This window comes from Dermochelys coriacea, chromosome 7 (assembly GCF_009764565.3).
Source record: "Dermochelys coriacea isolate rDerCor1 chromosome 7, rDerCor1.pri.v4, whole genome shotgun sequence".
NCBI lineage: Eukaryota > Metazoa > Chordata > Testudines > Dermochelyidae > Dermochelys > Dermochelys coriacea.
Window position 1 is genome coordinate 37,810,996 of NC_050074.1, and position 20,577 is coordinate 37,831,572.

Consider the following 20,577-nt stretch of genomic DNA (forward strand, 5'->3'; position numbering starts at 1 on the left):
AGATAAAGAGAGTCAGAGCGTTTCCCTCCTCAGCCCGAGAGACGGCGTGGGGCGGTCTCTGCTCAGACCATAGACGCCAGGACGAGAAAGCCGCCCCCAAGCCCATGCATCCAGGGTCCTATAGACAGGCAGGCGGAGTGGAGAGCAGCGCGCTCCCGCTCCCCGGGGATGGGTTCAGCGCGCTCCACCTGTGCCGTGGAAAAGGGGGCACGGTTCAGTGCCAAGGCAGGATTAGGTGGTGCCCTCGGGTCTCCGTGGCAGGCACAGTGAGGCCGGGGGGGGGGAAGGGGAGGAAGGTTTCCAGCTTGAGGTATCAGCAATATCCAGCCTGAGGCCCCCCAGGTTGCTGAGGGATTTATTCCTGGACACCTCAAGGATATTCCGTGAGCGCCCCACACCTTGGGGTTGCCAGTTTTGGTTGGATGTATTCCTGGAAGTTTCATCATGTCAATCTTTAATTCAAGATTAATCTTTAATTCGAGGAGACTCCAGGACAATCCTGAAACGTTGGCAACCCTAGGTAAGGGAGGTGGGTCTTTAACAAAGGCTTTCTTTAGCCAAACCGTTCACTGGTCATTGGAATTCATGGGGCAGTAGCACAAACCAGGAGTTTAAAACTTGCTGACAAAAAAATCCCATCCTTTCGAAGTTGCTCAACTTTGGTTTATCAAAATTTTGTGATGTTGCCATTTCACCCGTTCTCTATCATGCTGGAGGCTAAACCGAACCTGATTTATTAATATAAAAAGCAAGCAGGGTTTAAAAAAAGAAAAAACAGAACAAAACCCTCCCATTTCCCTTTTTACTCCATGATGAAAAAAAGGCATAATCTCAGTATCTTTTTCTTTTGCAAGTTATCCTCAGGGACACAATAGGGTAAATTCTGCCCTCGCTACCTATGGCCCAGATTTCATTCTGCCTATTTTGTTTAGTGACTGTAATTTAAAGGAGCTGTATGGGTGTCACTCAGGACAGAATTCAGGCCAGATCCTGCTATTTTTACAGTGGAGAAGAAATATCCAATGCAAGGAATAAAAACAAACCCTAAAGCAGTTGGGAATGGTCTAGAATTTAGAAATAAAGAATTCCATCGAGAGATGGCTTAGCTCAATGTCAGGCTTTGGATAATGGTAAAAGGTGTTAGCGTAAGCTCTTGTAGGAGCAACAAAGTAATCAAAGAGCTTCATGTTTATTAAGTTCTTATGTAGAAAACAAAAGAGGCACTGGAATTAGTTCTGTTACATATTATGAAGAAATGGCTATTACTGGTATTTATTCATAAACAGCAACAGCAATTAGCTATTCACAAAGCACAGAATGAATACAGTATCTGCCTAGAAGAGCTTACAACCTGGAAGTCAAAAGGAAAAAGACAATGACGACACTGAGAAACCCAGAGCAAGGGTTAACTAACTTGAGAGTGGAGTCACACCAGCGTTCAGTTTGAACCTGTAACTTACAAACCATATGATAATGAAGACTACTACATATACATAACAGAATTCAGAGCTAAAGTAGAGATAAGAGGTTTGGTTTATTACTAGAAAAGCAGCATAGATAGAGCTACCAGTAACATTCTCAGAACTAAGAGAATTTTTTTTTTTTTTTTTTTTTTAGAATTTACAGAGAGATGATGCAAACGCAATTCAGCTTTAATACCTGTGAGCAACACACAAGCTTGTTTAACCTGTATTTTCTTCACTGTTGAAGAGCATTGTATTGTATATGTACTTTGTATTAGAAATGGCTAATTGTAAAACCTACAGATACACAGAGCTAGAGGGGAAGATCAAAAACTGAACCAAAGCAAAACTATGTATATTATCTCACTGAAAAACCTCTTAACTCAATTCTTAATGTAGTATAATATTAAAATGAACACTAGCGTTTTAAGAGGATGTCCAAACATTATGTCTCCAGTTACTAGTTATCCTAACAGTGAGTGGTTAAGTGGGCTGTCATTCTGAATGACATCACTGAACAACATCCATTCCTAATCCAGTGATCCACCTGGGCTCCGGGTGAAATTGTGATAGGCAGCATAATAAGGTAGTTTCAGAAAGCTTCCCTCTATTTGCACAAGTACTTGGCTGAAACAATGCAGTCCTTGGACTCGGAGAAAGGATTAATCAAGTTCAGCCATTGTAAGAAGGACATATTTTGTTCCTACGTGCCCAAGCTGTGCCCTGTTTGTGGGCAGAGTCTAAACTACAGGAGACTGGAAGATGCACCTGTCAGCATTCCCAGCCCATTTGTCAATGGGCATAGGCAGAAATGTTCATTTTTACTTAAACCTACTACAGGAACATTTCTTAGGTATGGATATTTTGTTTTGTTACCATTGCTAAATGAAGTGTTTCCAAATGTTTGCTTATAGCATTTGCTTATGTTAATGTGTATTTACTGCTTCCAGTGACCTGATCCTACAAGTAAAGAGTTCCACCAAAGCCAATGGAACTACTCCGGTGTGTAAAATCGACCAGATTAAGGTCTTGCAGGATCAGAGAAACTCCCAGTTAATTCAATGAGAGTTTTGCCTGAGTGGAAACTGAGTAAAATCCTCAGGATTTCTTTCATGGTAATTTTTCTAATGTGTATCAAACTGAACACACTTGTGTGTGTATATGTATATACACAAGAACATGGCTGTTTTTTTTTTTTAAGATTCCTTGGACCGTATTGTATTATTGATTACATAGAGGAGTTCTAATTTAAAATCTCTTATAAATTATATGGCATTTTATTCAGACACTAGAATTAAAGGTGATGTTGAAAGATTCTATATATGTAAAACAATGAGTTATACACGTATACTAGTTTTCTCCTTTAGGAGGGAAAGATGCCAGTGTTTACTACTTTTAAAGAATGAGTTTTCAATGAAGTCAAACTGAATGAAGTTCTTCTCCCAGAACCTCCTTCCGTCAGTTTTAGTGTCAGAAAGAGGCAATCTGGGCCTTGATTTTTCATCTACGAGTGCTCCAAGGCTCTGCAGTGTGAGTTGTACACTATGATTCTGGTTTCAGAGTAGCAGCCGTGTTAGTCTGTATTCGCAAAAAGAAAAGGAGTACTTGTGGCACCTTAGAGACTAACAAATTTATTAGAGCATAAGCTTTCGTGAGCTACAGCTCACTTCATCGGATGCATTTGGTGGAAAAAACAGAGGAGAGATTTATATACACACACACAGAACATGAAACAATGGGTTTATCATACACACTGTAAGGAGAGTGATCACTTAAGATAAGCCATCACCAGCGGGGGGGGGGGGGGAAGGAGGAGGAAAACCTTTCATGGTGACAAGCAAGGTAGGCTAATTCCAGCAGTTAACAAGAATATCAGAGGAACAGTGGGGGGTGGGGTGGGAGGGAGAAATACCATGGGGAAATAGTTTTACTTTGTGTAATGACTCATCCATTCCCAGTCTCTATTCAAGCCTCAGTTAATTGTATCCAGTTTGCAAATTAATTCCAATTCAGCAGTCTCTCGTTGGAGTCTGTTTTTGAAGCTTTTTTGTTGAAGGATAGCCACTCTTAGGTCTGTGATCGAGTGACCAGAGAGATTGAAGTGTTCTCCAACTGGTTTTTGAATGTTATAATTCTTGACGTCTGATTTGTGTCCATTCATTCTTTTACGTAGAGGCTGTCCAGTATGGCCAATGTACATGGCAGAGGGGCATTGCTGGCACATGATGGCATATATCACATTGGTAGATGCGCAGGTGAACGAGCCTCTGATAGTGTGGCTGATGTGATTAGGCCCTATGATGGTATCCCCTGAATAGATATGTGGACAGAGTTGGCAACGGGCTTTGTTGCAAGGGTAGGTTCCTGGGTTAGTGGTTCTGTTGTGTGGTGTGTGGTTGCTGGTGAGTATTTGCTTCAGATTGGGGGGCTGTCTGTAAGCAAGGACTGGTCTGTCTCCCAAGATCTGTGAGAGCGATGGGTCGTCCTTCAGGATAGATTGTAGATCCTTGATGATGCGTTGGAGAGGTTTTAGTTGGGGGCTGAAGGTGATGGCTAGTGGCGTTCTGTTTTCTTTGTTGGGCCTGTCCTATAGTAGGTGACTTCTGGGTACTCTTCTGGCTCTGTCAATCTGTTTCTTCACTTCAGCAGGTGGGTATTGTAGTTGTAGGAATGCATGATAGAGATCTTGTAGGTGTTTGTCTCTGTCTGAGGGGTTGGAGGAAATGCGGTTATATCGTAGCGCTTGGCTGTAGACAATGGATCGAGTGGTATGATCTGGATGAAAGCTAGAGGCATGTAGGTAGGAATAGCGGTCAGTAGGTTTCTGATATAGGGTGGTGTTTATGTGACCATCGCTTATTACCACCGTAGTGTCCAGGAAGTGGATCTCTTGTGTGGACTGGTCCAGGCTGAGGTTGATGGTGGGATGGAAATTGTTGAAATCATGGTGGAATTCCTCAAGAGCTTCTTTTCCATGGGTCCAGATGATGAAGATGTCATCAGTGTAGCGCAAGTAGAGTAGGGGCATTAGGGGACGAGAGCTGAGGAAGCGTTGTTCTAAGTCAGCCATAAAAATGTTGGCATACTGTGGGGCCATCGCAGTGCCGCTGATTTGAAGGTATACATTGTCACCAAATGTGAAATAGTTATGGGTCAGGACAAACTATGATTCTGGAGTCACCGTTTGCTGGTGACCACAGCAGCATGTGGATTTTTCATTTAAATAAGTTTTTCTTTTAAAGATAAACTACCTTTATTAAGGCCTAAACGTGCTATAATCTATTAAAATAATTAAAATTAAATTTAAAAAACAACAGCAGGCATTGCATGTTTTCTGCCAAAGCTTTAAAGAAAGTCAAAGCACAGAACTGGTGGAAGTCACTTGCTAAGTACCTGAGACCAGTTTGCTAAAGTGCAATATGACCAGATTAGTCTCACAATGAAGGTGTTCTGCACAGTAGGAGTAGATTGTGTGTTCATAGTTTATATTGCATAGTGGATAGATATAAATATATACGAGTTCCTAATATAATTCTTTTCCATTTGTTAGCTTTTGTATTTACAATGTAGCTGCTAGTCTGCCTGGTAGACTGTTTTAATATGTAACTGCCTATGCATGCAGTACTAACCTTTGAAATATTCTAGAAACTAGCTTTTTAATTCAGTGACATCTAAGTATTAGATGACAATATGCAGCTTCCTACTGAGAGTCAATCAAAATGTTCAGTAATCAAAAATGGCAATTTTGATACTAACATATATATCTACTTTAACATAAGTCTGTATACTTGTACAAAATGAAATCTGGTGGTGGTAATGCCAGCAATATACTTTGGGCATTTTATCTCTACAAGAAAGTTATAGTATATGAAGACACGGAGAATACAATCCCTTTAAAGCATCCAAAGAGAAAAACACTCTTCAAACTTTGAAAAAATGTGTTATTTGTCAAGAAAAATCAAAAGAATGCAAAACTGTCAAAAGCCACCAGTCTTGGACAGCATTCTGTGATGCTGGCAGCAGAATCTAGGAGAGATGAACTGTACTGGAGACTACTATATGAGTCTTCTATTTTAGATGATAGGCCACCAATACTCTATTACAGGAATTGCTTTCAGAAATACATAAGTAAGTGGAATTTGGTACATGTCAGAGTTGTATTGAATCCAGAAAAGAAAACTCTGAATCCAACCAGAAAACATCAATCATGTTCAATCTGCTTTTATAGCTACCAGAGAGAAAACATCCTCCAGTGATTAGTCCTGTTGTATTGTTCACTTGAGAAAACCACAAAAAATACAAGCAACTTCATAAAATAGAAATATTTGAGAAAGCAACCAATCTAAGGGAGGCAGCACTTCAAAGAGGAAATGACGACATTTTGCACAGAATATCTGTGGAAGATTTGATTGCTAAAATGCAGTTTATCACTCTACCTGCCTTTCTTCCTATGTGAGTAAAATGAATCTTAAAGCAAAACCATCTAGTTTCTCTTCAACAATACAGTCCCCTTATGATATTTCATCAGCTGATTGAAGAGAAGATCATTGTCTATGTACAACAAGAAGGCTCTTCTCCTGTCCAGCTATAAAACTCTACTTCCCTCAGACATAGAAACTGCAAGCTATTCCAGTAGCAAATTACATGCCAGATTAGAAAAAACACTGATTCTGCAATTTCATTCCAGGCAAAGCATGGACAAAGCCAGTCAATCATTGTTCTAGGCTATGCAATAATATTAGCTGACACTGCTCAAGTTGCTAGTAATCTGAAGCAGAAACTTAAATCATCCAACTGTTTTATGGATGTTATTCTTCCAAGTGAGCCTGATGAACAGCTTTCAAATTAACAAGTGGTTTTGAATAATGCCACTTCAATCCTTCGGTCTGAAATAGCCAAAATGAAAGCCTCAGAATATTACTCAAAGCCAGGTAATTGTAGTTTACAGTGATCAATTACTTTTGTACCCCACTGGTGCAGGAGTTTGTCCTTTGATAGATAGAATGAGTATCATCCTTCAGAAGACATTCAAAGAAGGTGCCTCTCAATTACGGAGTGAATAGTATTTCACAGTTCCAAAATTATCACATCACTGCTCATAAGTAAGACTGCGAGTCTGTCATGGAAGTCACAGATTCCATGACTTTTTGGGACCTCCGTGGCTTCTGCAGCGGCTGGTGTGGTTGACCGGGGGCCACCTGAGCAGCTCAGGCCACTGCTGGGGCAGTCTTGGGGCACCAGGGATAAGTCAAGGGGTTAGGGCATGGGTGAGGGCTCTGGGTGGCACTTACCTCAGGGGGCTCCCTGGAAGTAGAAAATGTCCCTTGGCTCCATCCTAGGCTGAGGTGTAGCCAGACAGCTCTGTGTACTGCTGCTGCCCCCACAGCTCCTATTGGCCATGGTTCCTGGCCAATGGGAGCTGCAGAGCCAGCAGTCAGGGTGGGGGCAGTGCGCAGAGCCCCGCTGGCCGTGCCTCTGCATAGGAGCTGAGGGACATGTCACTGCTTCCGTGGAGTTACGTAGAGCCAGGTAGGGAACCTGCCAGCTCCACCCACCCCTTGTCCCCTAGCAGCTGAGGGGGTCCCAGGCTATGCACCATTGCCCACCGCTGCATCCAGAGCACCAGTGGCACCCTTGGGCCACCCCCTGCCCCAGAGCACCCAAGATTTAGTCTGGGGTGTATAGTACAAGTCATGGACAGGTCACGGGACATGAATTTTTGTTTACTCCCTGTGACCTGTCATTGACTTTTACTAAAAATACCTTTGAGTAACACGTAGCCTTACTCATAAGTCTTGCTGCATAGCTACACTATGAAATTTGGGTCTCAATTTAATTGACATACTACATCTTAATGGCTTCTGCATCCATTACTAGTTCTGCAAAAACTGACTACAGGCAGGTATGTTCATTCTAAATGCAATTCTATCACTTCATGCTGGTGGAAATCTCATTCATGAAGGAGATGATAATATAGACATCCACACAGAGATAACTGATGAGAAGAATACCTTCCATTCAATGGCTAGAGTGGCATTTCAGCAACAGTCTGCAGATAGTGAAGCATCACAAGAAATATCACTGAAGCATGGGAAAGAAAAGTCACTTAACTCTCCATGGACAATCAGAGTCTCTTACACAGTGCGCAGTATTTGAAAAATCTATAACACTCCAAACCAACAAGCCATGAAAAAAAATACTTGAGAAAAACCAACTGTCTGTAGTCAGAACAATCTTTCCTGAACAGAACTGTGTACATGCCCAGACAACGACTGTGGTAACCCATGCACACTTAACAGAGATCATAATGATGAACAAGATGATTATAATGATGTTGATTAGAAATGTCACCAGCACTCTTACATTTCAATGATACCTGTGCAAATTAATTATTATATTTTGTTTTATTCTTTAAATTATGGTTGTGTTGCTTTGTCACAAAAAAAATCCAATTTTATGACTTGAAATAACACAAATGAATGCAAATATTTTGAAGATGTCATTTAAACATGTTGTCACTGTTTATCCCAAATCTATAACGGCGTCACTTGACCGCTCCATAACATACCTCATCTTAAAGTAGACATATTAAGACATATTTCAAATGATATGCATGTGCATAGGGAGGGTACATTAAATCAACCAAATAGGTAGTATCTGCCACTCGCCTACTAGTTCTAAAATCTTAAAGGACATGATGGCCAGAAACTGACATGGTCAGTTCAGTTCACTAACTACAGATATACTTCCCTTGTTTAATAAATCACTTTATTTCTTATGTATCCAGCATATTTAAGGTAGTTTTATTTAACTATTTAAACAATTATTAAACTGTTAAAAACAAATTTAAAATGCTGTTTTTGTTCATTTTTAAATTTAACTTGAATTTCCATCCAAATGCAGCCTGACAAATCACAAGTAAAATATTATCTAGTAAATAAATGCATTATTCACCATTTTATAACATAATAAACATGTAAAAATTAAGAAGCTGACTAAATGTATGTCAAGCTATATAATTGCTTAAATAGATGTATATAGATATAATGTACTTTCTGGTTAGCAAAAAGTAGTACAGTAGAACCTCAGAGTTATGAAAACCCCGGGAATGGAGGTTGTTCATAACTGAAATGTTTGTAACTGAACAAAATATTATGGTTCTTTCAAAAGTTTACAACTGAACATTGACTTAATACAGCTTTGAAACTTTATTATTCAAAAGAAAAATACTGTTTTAATCATCTTAATTTAAATGAAAGCACAGAAACGGTTTCCTTACCTTGTCAATTTTTTTTTTTTTTAAAAAAAAAAAACTTTCCCCTTTTTAAAAAGGGGTTTATGTTTAACACAGTACTTGCTTTTTTGTTTGGTCTCTGTTGCCTGATTGCATACTTCCAGTTCCAAATGAGGTACGTGGTTGACCAGTCAGTTTGCAACTCTGAGGTTCTCCTGTACTGAACTACACCAACCAACGAGAATCAACCTCTCTTTAGGAAAATAGGTAAAAAGAGTACAGATGTGAAACAAGATTAAAATTGATTACATAAAAGTTTCCTGTTGATTTAAATCATGATTAAAATTGGCGATTTAAATGACTTATTTAAATCAGTCCATCCTGTTTTGTCCTAATCAGAGATGAGTGAACTTGGTTAGGTAAAATAAAACCATTGTGCAAACCCTGAACATTTTCTGGGAATGAAAACATTTGTCTAAGTTTTTCATGGTGGTGTTTGTTCATTTCTATTTGCTTGTCCCCATCCTGGTTTTAGTCGGGATCCAAAATACCAGTAGAGAAGAGAGCCTTTTCAGGTTATTTTTAATAGGCCAGAAGGGGAAAGTGGTAGAAATTTTTGCATACCAGATCTAAAGCCAAGCAATATTTACAAGAAATAACATTTTCAGTCATGAAAACATTCCCATTTTTCTTTCAGAGAGTATGATGGAAGCTCTGATCTCCATGTCGGAATAACCAATACTAATGGTAATACAGGCTTTGCAATTGATTTATTTTCTTTTAAAAAATGTTGTGCATCTCTAATGTATCTCTACAACCTTTGTTATACCAATAAAATAAAAACCAGCAGGATCTTATTAAAGGGGAAAAGGCAAAATACCACATTTATTGTGAATACAGAAAGAATCATAGTAAGCAATTAGTTATAGCTATAACATTCCATTCAATCTCTTATTTATTCACACATTCATTCACACACACACACAGGTTCTGCAAGGTTATCATAGTTACCAGCCTTAGAGTTGCTCATGGCCAAGCCACTGGCCAGGTGGCCTGGACATGAGGAAGGAGCAGGGCCTTGTCAGATACTCATCTGATGCTCCTGGAAGTTGGTTTGCAGAATCAGACCCCAAAGTTCTCACTTTCTAGAGTCCATTTTTATAAGAATTTCTTCCAATGCCAGTCTATGGAAATTGCTTCATCATGCTGTTGCTGAATCAATCAGCAGATGGCACATTCCTGATGGCTCCGTGCTGCCAGATGTTATCTTGTTCTTTGGTTCTCCCATTGAGGCTGTTGGGTGGATTCCAGTCTGCCCTCTGGGGGTCCTCTGGTTATTTCCACTTGACGCCTTCTTCAGCCGATGGACACTGGATTCTTAGGCTGGCACCTGCTGGCATCCATGTACATCCTCTCTCTCTATTTTAATCACAATTGTTAACAAAGCGAGATGAATACAACAAAAGGGCAGGGAGTCCCTGGGTGTTATTTCTATTGTTACAGAGTATTGCTTTGAATCTCTCTGTATGAGTAGTTGTTGTTACAAAGAATTGCTTTGAGAACAGACTCTGTCTTAGAATGTACTAACACAATTAGCAGCTTGCAAGTTTTACACACAGAGGGAGAGAAACAGTACCAAAACCCAAGAGACCTCTTAATTAGTAATACCCTGGAATTTAAATTATGGGGAATCAAACTCATTTGTGATTTTAATACAGAACTTCTTTAATATGATCCAACACCTTACTAGGATTTGCACTGTATATTTAATATTTGGCTTTCCTGCTCTCTACCCTCCCAAACCGACATTTGGGACTAAAGTAGTCTTACTGCCTGAGAGCTGAATGGCACTCATTTCCGAGCCAGTCAATTTTGAATTGCTGTGGTGACATATGAGGCTTGCTGTTAAAAAAATATCTTCCCCTTTACTACAAGAGACCTGCAATGAAATCCTGGCCCAACTGAAGTTAATGGAAATTTTACCATTGACTTTAATGACATTAGGATTTCACCAAGACTGAGAATTTGAATCCAGGATTCTGTCTTGACCCAAACCAGAACCATTTATCATTATCCTCCCCAGACCCCACAAATTTTAGAAGTATGGACAAAAATGGAACCCACATTCAAAACGAAGCACAGCCCCATTTTGTCCATCTCTAGCACAAAGAACTAACTAGGCAGCCCGCTGTACTATGACCTTTCAATGAGATTAAGTATGCTGAATTGTTTTTGCTGATTTTTAAGCACATACTAATCTTAAAGGGACAATTGTCAAATTAAAAATTTTTTAAAAGTCCTTGCCCACATGCTATAATAATCCCTCTGATTAGATTTTTAAAGTTCTATAATTTTAATGTATCAGTGTCAGTGCTGTTTACTTTTTGCATTTTTTCTCATCTTGGACAATGAAAATAGATGTCAGTTTTACTTTAATTTATAGTCTCTTTCTGGATAATTTCAATTTCATGTACTAGCACCATGCTTCCATATTAGGGTTGCAAACATGGCAGAGGAACAATTATTTATTTTAAAAGAAAATCTGTTTCATCTGGAATTTAAAGAAAACCTTTTTGCTTTAGGTTTTGTGAAAGGTTATTTTTCAGAATCTAAGGTTTTGGATCAAATTTATTTTTCCACTGATTTTTTTAAACAAATGCAAATTGAAATTACAGTATAAAAATGCAAACTGTTTCATGATTAAGATTAGACATGTCATAATATGATTTAGGGGGGAAACAGTGGTCTGCAGGCTGTAGTAATTACTGTACTGTCATGAATAATGCCATTAGGGAAAGCAATATTGTTGTAACTAGCTGTCTCATCTTATAACAGTGGACTTTTATTTCCGATTCTCCTCCCTTGCTGACAATCTGCTGCTTATGTTTTTAGGGTTGGTGTATAATTACAATGAAACAGGCATTCATAGAGTTGAACTTGGGTGGGAGCAATGCATTAGTATCCCACTAATGCAGCCAGACATGTACGGACTGCTTAAACAATGGGATAAGTACCTAGAAGAATTCTCTACTGGAGAGGCCTGGTTTTTTCACAGGTATGTAGTTTAGCAGATAGATGTACTAGAATAGTAATTATTAAAAGGATGATTAACTGGGATATTCAGCTTTGGATTCTGCTAAAAATGTGGTTCACAGCTGAGATTAATTTACTCGGTCATACAGGAGCCAGTCTGAATAACTCTTTCCTACAAAACACCACTTGAAAATAGACACCTTTTTAACAGAAAAGGGTATTGTGAGGTAATTACTGAAGTAACAGACAACCCTGATGGAATTCAGAACCTCTACAGTGTTTTAAGGTCAATTCCTTAGCAATGTGAGTTTGTGCACTACTGATAACATTCTCATCACCAAGTCATGGCTCCTGAAGAATGTATGGTTGGCTATGGAAAGAGAATCACTGACTTTTCCCAGTTCTGTAGTCAAAGAATCACTGGTTATGGGATTCAACCCTCTAGCTACCTTTTGATCTACAGAGTGAAATCCTGACCTTACTGAAGGCTATGGGAGTTTTGCCATTGACTTCAGTGGCGTCAGACTTTCATCTACAGTGTTCGTCCAGCTGTGTACTTCATGTCAATAGTCAGAAATGGAAAAAATGTACAATCAGGCTCATCTCGAGCAGTTCCAGCTAGTTTGCAATGTTTTTCTTTTGCAAAGATGTCAGCAGAGGGAAAGATGTCAGCAGACTTTGAACAAAACCATCATGTTCGGCATAGAATGCTTCATTCTTTTTAGGTTCCATAGAGGCTGATAGCTGATAACAGCATTATCAGTGATGTGGTCAGGCTGGAACATGCATATCACCTCTCCAGGCATATAGGCAAACAACAAACTTACAGATTCAAAGGAGAAGGCTGATGCTCTAAATGTTCATTTTAAAAAGTGAAATTACGAAATATCCTATTTGGGCCCAATCGTGTGAAACGCTGAAGTCAATAGGAGGGCACTTGGTATTTTGTAGAACCAAGCCCAATTTTAACCACTGTATGTTTGGCTGATGTAGTGGTGTATTTAACATTTGTTTTTGACAGGTTTCAGAGTAGCAGCCGTGTTAGTCTGTATTCGCAAAAAGAAAAGGAGTACTTGTGGCACCTTAGAGACTAACAAATTTATTTGAGCATAAGCTTTTGTGAGCTACAGCTCACTTAAATGCAGCCGCTGAAGTGAGCTGTAGCTCACGAAAGCTTATGCTCAAATAAATTTGTTAGTCTCTAAGGTGCCACAAGTACTCCTTTTCTATTTGTTTTTGAGTCTTCCTCATCTTTTTGGCTGAAATCAAAAGGATTTAATTTCAAGTTAAATTTTCAAAAGCAACTAAATGACTTCAGAAAATGAGTCCAACTGACTTCCAGTTAATCTGGCACTTCTTAAATTCCCACCCACAAATATTTCTTCTTAAAAGTAATTTGATGTCAAACAAAATGATGGTGGAGAGACTGTTTGGTATTTACACTTTTTTCTACAAGCCTTTTTGATAGCAAGAGTATTTAATTCCCAGACAGCTTACTCACAAAAGTGACCTACTAGTCCCAAGTATGCCTGCAGTCACACTCTGTCCATGCACACCCAATCTAAATAGTGACGTATTGAGCTTTCTAGATATCCTAATAGAATAGATAGCAATTTTACACAGATTTCAGTTCAACAAAACTATGCAGATTCAAACACAAATTTTAAAAAATTGGTCCTGTGTTAAGTTTTTTGTAGTGAACTAGTTTTATTACTGCATTTTGAACCTCAGCAAGCATTGGGCCAACTAGTTCTAATTCCTGTTCTTTAATTTGCTTCCAAATGACTGGCAGGCATACAAGTAAATTTTGAAATGGAACTGAAGCAAATTAATTGGCTCACTGACAAAAATGTTTTTCTTGAACTTACTTTAACCAAAAGTAAAGATCATTATTTTAAATTGTTCTAAAATCTGCATAACCTTTGAAAGTAGCTATAGAAGTTACATTTTACCTCTGTTATAAAGACTAGTGCTGTGATGACAAAGTGTATTTTCTGCTGATCCAGATTTTGTGCTCCCCCTGCTGCAATAACTGTAAGCCACTGGTTTTGTCTGAGACAGATAATATTCATTTACGGTTTTGGTTTCTCTCTCATTACTTTCCGCTTGATTCTAAAGACAATGTGTGATTTGTAGCCATTATAATTTTATATCCTGAGGATTTAGTTCACTCTCAAACAGTAAAGCTTAGATGACTATAATGTGTTAAGACACCAACTATATGAATGATCTTGGGCTTCAGCATGAAAAATCTGATTTAATATGTCCCTTCCCAAGACCTGAAAGGAAATCAGTCATGCTTCCAAGTTACAAATATAATACAAAGATCCCAGGAGTGGGCTTTACTGGGATCATTACTTATCTATGGAACGTAAGTAGAGGCAGCAAGTGAAGAGTAAAAATGTATTCCAAGAAATTTGTGATTTCACTGAGAGCAGCTCCTTAGGAAAAGAATAAAATCACTGTCTCTGAACTCAATTTTTAAAATAAGCCATGTTGTCTCAGCTTTGCTTCTAAATTAAAGGTTATAAAACATTTGTGGGAAAGACTGTTGTGTTTTAAGAGAGCCCACACACTTTGTATATTGCCTAGGGATGCAGAGGAGACTATAAAATACCTAAATTCCCTCTTAATTTAAATTCAGTTATCTGCGTGGGGATACTAAACTATACCTTGCTTTTTATTGGAAGAGTCTGTAAATATTAGATGCAATGAATGGTGCCTTTCTGCAATTTTTTTAAATGGTATATATAAATGCAAGAAAGAGTAGGAGTGGCAACTGAGTCAGACATAGATAACCTCCAGTGGCTTAAGTTACAGGCAACTTTAATTTTGCTAATACCAGGCCATATTTCCCATTCAAAGGTGGTAATCTAAAAACACATTAAGGGCCATCCTTAGGCATGCGCAGCATACATTTGGGGTGCCCCTGGGTCTTAGTGTCCACCCTCTCACCTCTTCCTATCCCTGTTCTGACCCTTCCTGCAGGCTCCCACCACAACTGGCTGCTGCAGCCTGGTGAGTCTTCCTCCAGAGGGGATTTAGTACTTAAAAGTGAAAAAGCCTTTCAGCCTGCCAGACCTATTAATACAATATTTAAACTGCTAAATAGCCATTCAAGTGAAGCCCTTTAGCAGGCATTTGCCAACCCCCAGGTATAAACTGTCAGTTTCTGAATTTACTGACAAAAACAGTTCTGCATTACTGTCATATTTACTCAGAACATGTTAGTCTATAGGACCTTAGTTTAATATTTGCTTTAAAAATAATATTTCATTAGTGTGTTGCTGAGGATTATAAAAATCACATCTCTAAAAAATCCTTATATAGATTTTTAGATGCACAATCTGAATATTCATCTTTAGCCTTAAATGCTTGGATCTCCAGACATAGTTTTTTAAATAAATCCTTCAAAGGACCACCCTTATCTAAAATACACATAAGCTGGGCTGCCATCAGGCATTGGGGCACCAGTTTAATAATACTGCATAGGGTCCCATAAATCCAAAAGGATGGCCCTGAACACGTTTGATAGTGATGAATGTGATAATGTGTCATTTGTTATAAATACAATGATGGCAAACTAAAATCCCCCAAATTATCTTCAACAAACAGCGATGGAACCTACTTTCTGTTACAGTGCTATCCCCCATTATGAGACCTTGTTTCAGCAGAAACACTCAAGCATGTGCTTTGCTGGGTTGGGCACAAGCAGATTAACTTTAGGATCCAAACATTTTAAATTTGAACTAGGACTAATGAGAAAATTGCACTGGGGTTTCCCAGCTGTTGTGCAATGCAGCATATTTGCTTATAATTACTTAACTAAAACAATAAGCTATGGTGAAGCAAGTATATTCAGGCAATAACATGCTTAGCAAACCAGAAATCAGAGGTCAATATAAATACATCATGCACCAAAGCAAACGAGCTTTGAAGAGAAATAGCAGAATGCTTTGAACTAGACTCAGTCCTCCATGCTACAAGTCTGCAGAAGACTGGATGTTGCAAATGAATATTGTAAATTCCCAGGGGTAACAAACGAGTCTTGTGCATTCATAGGTCCCCTTGCCAGGAGATATACAGTATATAATATATAACACAGAAGTGACAGCTATACAGGAGGCAAGAGGAGGGATGGTCAAAGGACTCGGAGAAGCAAGATTTCTGTAGGAATGGGAGGTGGTTATGGAAAGGGCATAGAATCAGGTAGGGGACAGAGCAGGTTGTCTGTGCAGGGGTTTACAGAAGGGCAGTGAAGTAGTAAGGGGCGGGGGGAATAGTAGGAAGACCAGGGATGTGCAGGAGGAGGAAGAGATAAGATATATTAAAGTTGACTGCTATTGCTGTAAAAAATTCTTAGGATACATACTATTAAATTATCGGAGAGGTCGAGAAACAATATAAAGATGGAAAGACAGATAATTGCAGCCTACTTTTGGCTTAGGTGGTTCCATAGGACAGTCCAACTTGAAGAATAATATTCTCATTAAAAATGGGGAGAAGAACATAGAAAAAATGTTAATTTGTCTTTCAAGTATTAACTCCATTTCAATTAGTTACTTACAAGGGCAGAAATGCCTTTGATACATGTGCAATTTAGTATCACCAACAGGAGTTTGCCAGGCAGAGTATATGCCCCTAGATCAACATATTAATAGTTTAAACCAATTAAATGCTATGCTTCCAAGGAAATACCACAGTGAAAGATGTATGTCGTGGCACATTCACATCACTGCTGCAGGTGACAGCTTTCTGAACCAGATAATAGTACAGCAATTAACAAGGTGATAGATAGCTATCTTTTTATTTTAAACACTGGAATTTATTATTGCATACGCTAGAGCAGGGGTTTTCGCAAGAAAATTTTTGGTGGCCTCAGGGTGTGGCCACCAACTATTGCTGGTGGCCACTCTAAGTATTAGGAAAAATTGTCAATTAACTTTAGGAAAAACAAATGCATATGCACATATACATGTCCAAATCATTGTAATTTATTTATGTAGGGTTTTTTCGCAAACTCAATAATAAAAATAATGTACAGTTTTCTTTGTTCTTTATGGGACCTAAACAGAATAGAAACAAATAATGTGCTTTGCGTGTTCTTGTTCCTTTTTTGGTTGCTTGGGGGTGTGTGTGTGTTTTAAAGACTTGCTAATTAATAAGTCCATTTCTGTGAAAAGTGATATTTATTACTTTTCACAGCAGCAGACTTGCTAGTGAGGCAGTGAAAAGTGATATTAACAAACATACAAATATCACTTTTCACAACAGACTTACTCAGCCCTGACAAGCTGGGGACAAATTAAGCCCTGGATGGAGAGGTGGGTAGGGAGGCATCTCAGGGCCAGGGGTGACGGGGTGGGGGTGTGAGTCTGGGGACTGGAGCCCAGCAGCCATGCACTAGGGCCAGAGGACCAAGTGGGGGCCGGGGCAATGTGTGCGTGTGGGTGCACAGGAGTGAGCTTGGGGCCAGCAGTCACTGCTGCATGGGTGGAGTCCAAAACCCTGTGGCTGGGGGTCAGAGTCCACTGCTGCATGGCCGAAGCCCAGGGCCAGAGAAGGCAGGCGGGCGGGGGGTAAAAAGGGGTGATGAGCCTGAGGCCAGGGCTCAAAGCCTGTGGCCAGGGGATGGAGCCCACTGCCACACACGTCTGAAGCCTGTCACCCCAGGTCTGAAGCCTGAGCCCCACTGCCTGCCTGATCCTCCAGCATTTGTGGCTCCAGAGCGGGACAGGGCTCAACACCTACTGGCACCAAGGAGGCTGTGGCTGCACAAAAAGCCCCTGGTGGCCGCATGTGGCCACATTTGAGAAATGATGTGCTAGAGCTTAGAATCTGACTTTTTTTTATGCCCACAATTTTCCAGCATCTGAGAGCATCAGAGGGACAGTCATTATTACAGGTGCATTTAAGTTCTAGCATTAAGAGAATTTTAGCATTTTTGGAAGGTATATGGTTCTTTATCTCATCCAATCTCCAATTTACACACACTATTTAAAGAACTAGTTTGTCTCATTAACCTGGTTATCCGTTTCACAGGTACGATGACCACCACCACAATTGTTATACCTATGCACTGGCATTTATTAACTGTGTCTTGGCTGCACAAGGTAAGCAGCCAACGAGTAAAAGTGAATTCACAGAAAGATTTGTGATACCACAGACAAGGAAAGCTTCCAAGTACATCACTGTCTACCAGGAGGTAGCAGAAAATTACTTCTACATTGGTGACAGCCCTGATCAAGAAAAGAACAATTCTGAAGAGGACAAACTGTTACATTAAAACAGGCAAAGCAATTAAAAGAGATCCATAAATAGGAAATCTTTGGGTCCAAGCTTCAGTTCTCCCTCTATATACCTGACGTGCCTTCCTGCAATATTTGAAAACTGATTGTAGAGACTGACTCTAGAACTCTGATATGTCTGAGAAAAGGATCATCCCTTTCATACATCTCTTACGAGACATTAGCATGACCAGAAGGAAAAGACTTGTATGAGAGTGTTCTGGGAGCTTTAAAATTTTGCTCTCTGCATCTAGCTAACTTTCATGAGCACTATCACTATGGGAAATTATACGTTCTTGTTTGCTATATAATACTAAAAGTTGTATGAGTGCAGTCATGTTTGTAGTAGACAATGTAAGTGTTGTAAATTAAAATAAATGTAGATTACCTTTTGACCAAAGTCAGAAAAACAGTTTGTGACAAAAAACGAATGACGACACTTATTCACTATTCTCCACTAAAACACTGCTTGAATTAAGAAAGCACTGCAATTACTTGTCATATATACTATTTTCCTCATATGCAATATGCAGATACTCAAATGCCTGAGACACGGTACAAAGTGAGTAAGTTTAAACTTTACCAATAAGTGGCAGTGTTCCTCCAGTTCCTTCTAAACATAAAGTACTACCATAAATGCTACATTGTACCTCCATATTTTTTACTACCATTGCAAAAATAAATAGCTGGAGTAAAACTATACTCCTCTCTCTCTAGAAGGGCTATTTTCCAGTGAAGTATCTGGAAGTATTCAGTACTCTACCAGAAACATTTTATACTAGCCAACAGATGTTGCAGGCTGTTGTGTCCATAACTAGCACTGGACTCGTCAGAATGTCCCCCAATGGTAAATGGGACAAATTACAACATGGTTTTACAAAAGGTAGATCATGATCTACCAACCTGATCTCCTTTTTTGAGAAAGTAACAGATTTTTTAGACAAAGGAAATGCAGTGGATCTAATTTACCTAGATTTCAGTAAGGCATTTGATACCATGCCACATGGGGAATTATTAGTTAAATTGGAAAAGACGGGGATCAATATGAACATCGAAAGGTGGATAAGGAATTGGTTAAAGGGGAGACTACAACGGGTCCTGCTGAAAGGCGCACTGTCAGGCTGGAGGGAGGTTACTAGTGGAGTTCCTCAGGGATCAGTTTTGGGACCAATCTTATTTAATCTTTTTATTACTGACCTCGGCACAAAAAGTGGGAGTGCGCTAATAAAGTTTGCAGATGATACAAAGCTGGGAGGTATTGCCAATTCAGAGAAGGATCGGGATATTACAGGAGGATCTGGATGACCTTGTAAACTGGAGTAATAGTAATAGGATGAAATTTAATAGTGAGAAGTATAAGGTTATGCATTTAGGGATTAATAACAAGAATTTTAGTTTTAAGCTGGGGACGCATCAATTAGAAGTAACGGAGGAGGAGAAGGACCTTGGAGTATTGGTTGATCATAGGATGACTATGAGCTGCCAATGTGATATGGCTGTGAAAAAAGCTAATGCGGTTTTGGGATGCATCAGGAGAGGTATTTCCAGTAGGGATAAGGAGGTTTTAGTACCATTATACAAGGCACTAGTGAGACCTCACCTGGAATACTGTGTGCAGTTCTGGTCTCCCATGTTTAAAAAGGATGAATTCAAACTGGAACAGGTACAGAGAAGGGCTACTAGGATGACCCGAGGAATGGAAAACTTGTCTTATGAAAGGAGACTCAAGGAGGTTGGCTTGTTTAGCCTAACTAAAAGAAGGCTGAGGGGAGATATGACTGCTCTCTATAAATATATCAGAGGGATAAATACCGGAGAGGGAGAGGAATTATTTAAGCTTAGTACCAATGTGGACACAAGAACAAATGGGTATAAACTGGCCACTAGGAAGTTTAGACTTGAAATCAGACGAAGGTTTCTAACCATCAGAGGAGTGAAGTTTTGGAATAGCCTTCCAAGGGAAGCAGTGGGGGCAAAAGATCTATCTGGCTTTAAGATTAAACTCGGTAAGTTTATGGAGGAGATGGTATGATGGGATAATGTGATTTTGGTAATTAATTGATCTTTAAATATTCATGGTAAATAAGCCTAATCCCCTGAGATGGGATATTAGATGGGTGGGATCTGAGTTATCCAGGAAAGAATTTTCTGTAGTATCTGGCTGGTGAATCTTTACCATATGCTCAGGGTTTACCTGATCGCCATATTTGGGGTCGGGAAGGAATTTTCCTCCAGGGCAGATTGGAAGAGGCCCTGGAGGTTTTTTGCCTTCCTCTGTAGCATGGGGCACGGGTCACTTGAGGGAGGATTCTCTGCTCCTTGAAGTCTTTAAACCACAATTTGAGGATTTCAATAGTTCAGACATAGGTGAGGTTTTTCGTAAGAGTGGGTGGGTGAGATTCTGTGGCCTGCATTGAGCAGGAGGTCAGACTAGATGATCAGAATGGTCCCTTCTGACCTTAGTATTTATGAATCTATAAGAAATTAAAGGATTTGAAAAGACTGAACAGCAGTTTCACAGATTTCTGCAGTCATGCACTGACCTGTTATGGCCAATTTC

General features: G+C 39.4%; 1 protein-coding gene and 1 long non-coding RNA gene across 3 annotated transcripts; one reads left to right on the forward strand and one right to left on the reverse strand.

Annotated features, from left to right (window-relative positions):
• Nucleotides 1-327: 327 nt before the first annotated feature.
• MKRN2OS (MKRN2 opposite strand) lies at nucleotides 328-18,410 on the forward strand. 2 transcript variants are annotated; one of them, XM_038411859.2, is made up of 5 exons: nucleotides 328-520; nucleotides 1,618-2,316; nucleotides 9,395-9,444; nucleotides 11,590-11,752; nucleotides 17,773-18,410. In XM_038411859.2, exons 2-5 carry the CDS (start codon nucleotides 2,099-2,101, stop codon nucleotides 18,014-18,016), a joined length of 675 nt encoding a protein of 224 aa, XP_038267787.1. In that variant the 5' UTR covers nucleotides 328-520; nucleotides 1,618-2,098; the 3' UTR covers nucleotides 18,017-18,410. The 2 variants fall into 2 exon arrangements, with proteins under 2 accessions (XP_038267787.1, XP_043375145.1); XM_043519210.1 differs by lacking the exon at nucleotides 328-520 and adding an exon at nucleotides 2,414-2,465 and having other exon boundaries at nucleotides 2,240-2,316.
• LOC122461104 lies at nucleotides 9,481-11,602 on the reverse strand. The gene is made up of 2 exons (XR_006282840.1): nucleotides 10,440-11,602; nucleotides 9,481-9,515 (listed from the first exon to the last, which is right to left on the reverse strand). It is a non-coding gene; the product is annotated as an uncharacterized LOC122461104 (long non-coding RNA).
• Nucleotides 18,411-20,577: the final 2,167 nt, after the last annotated feature.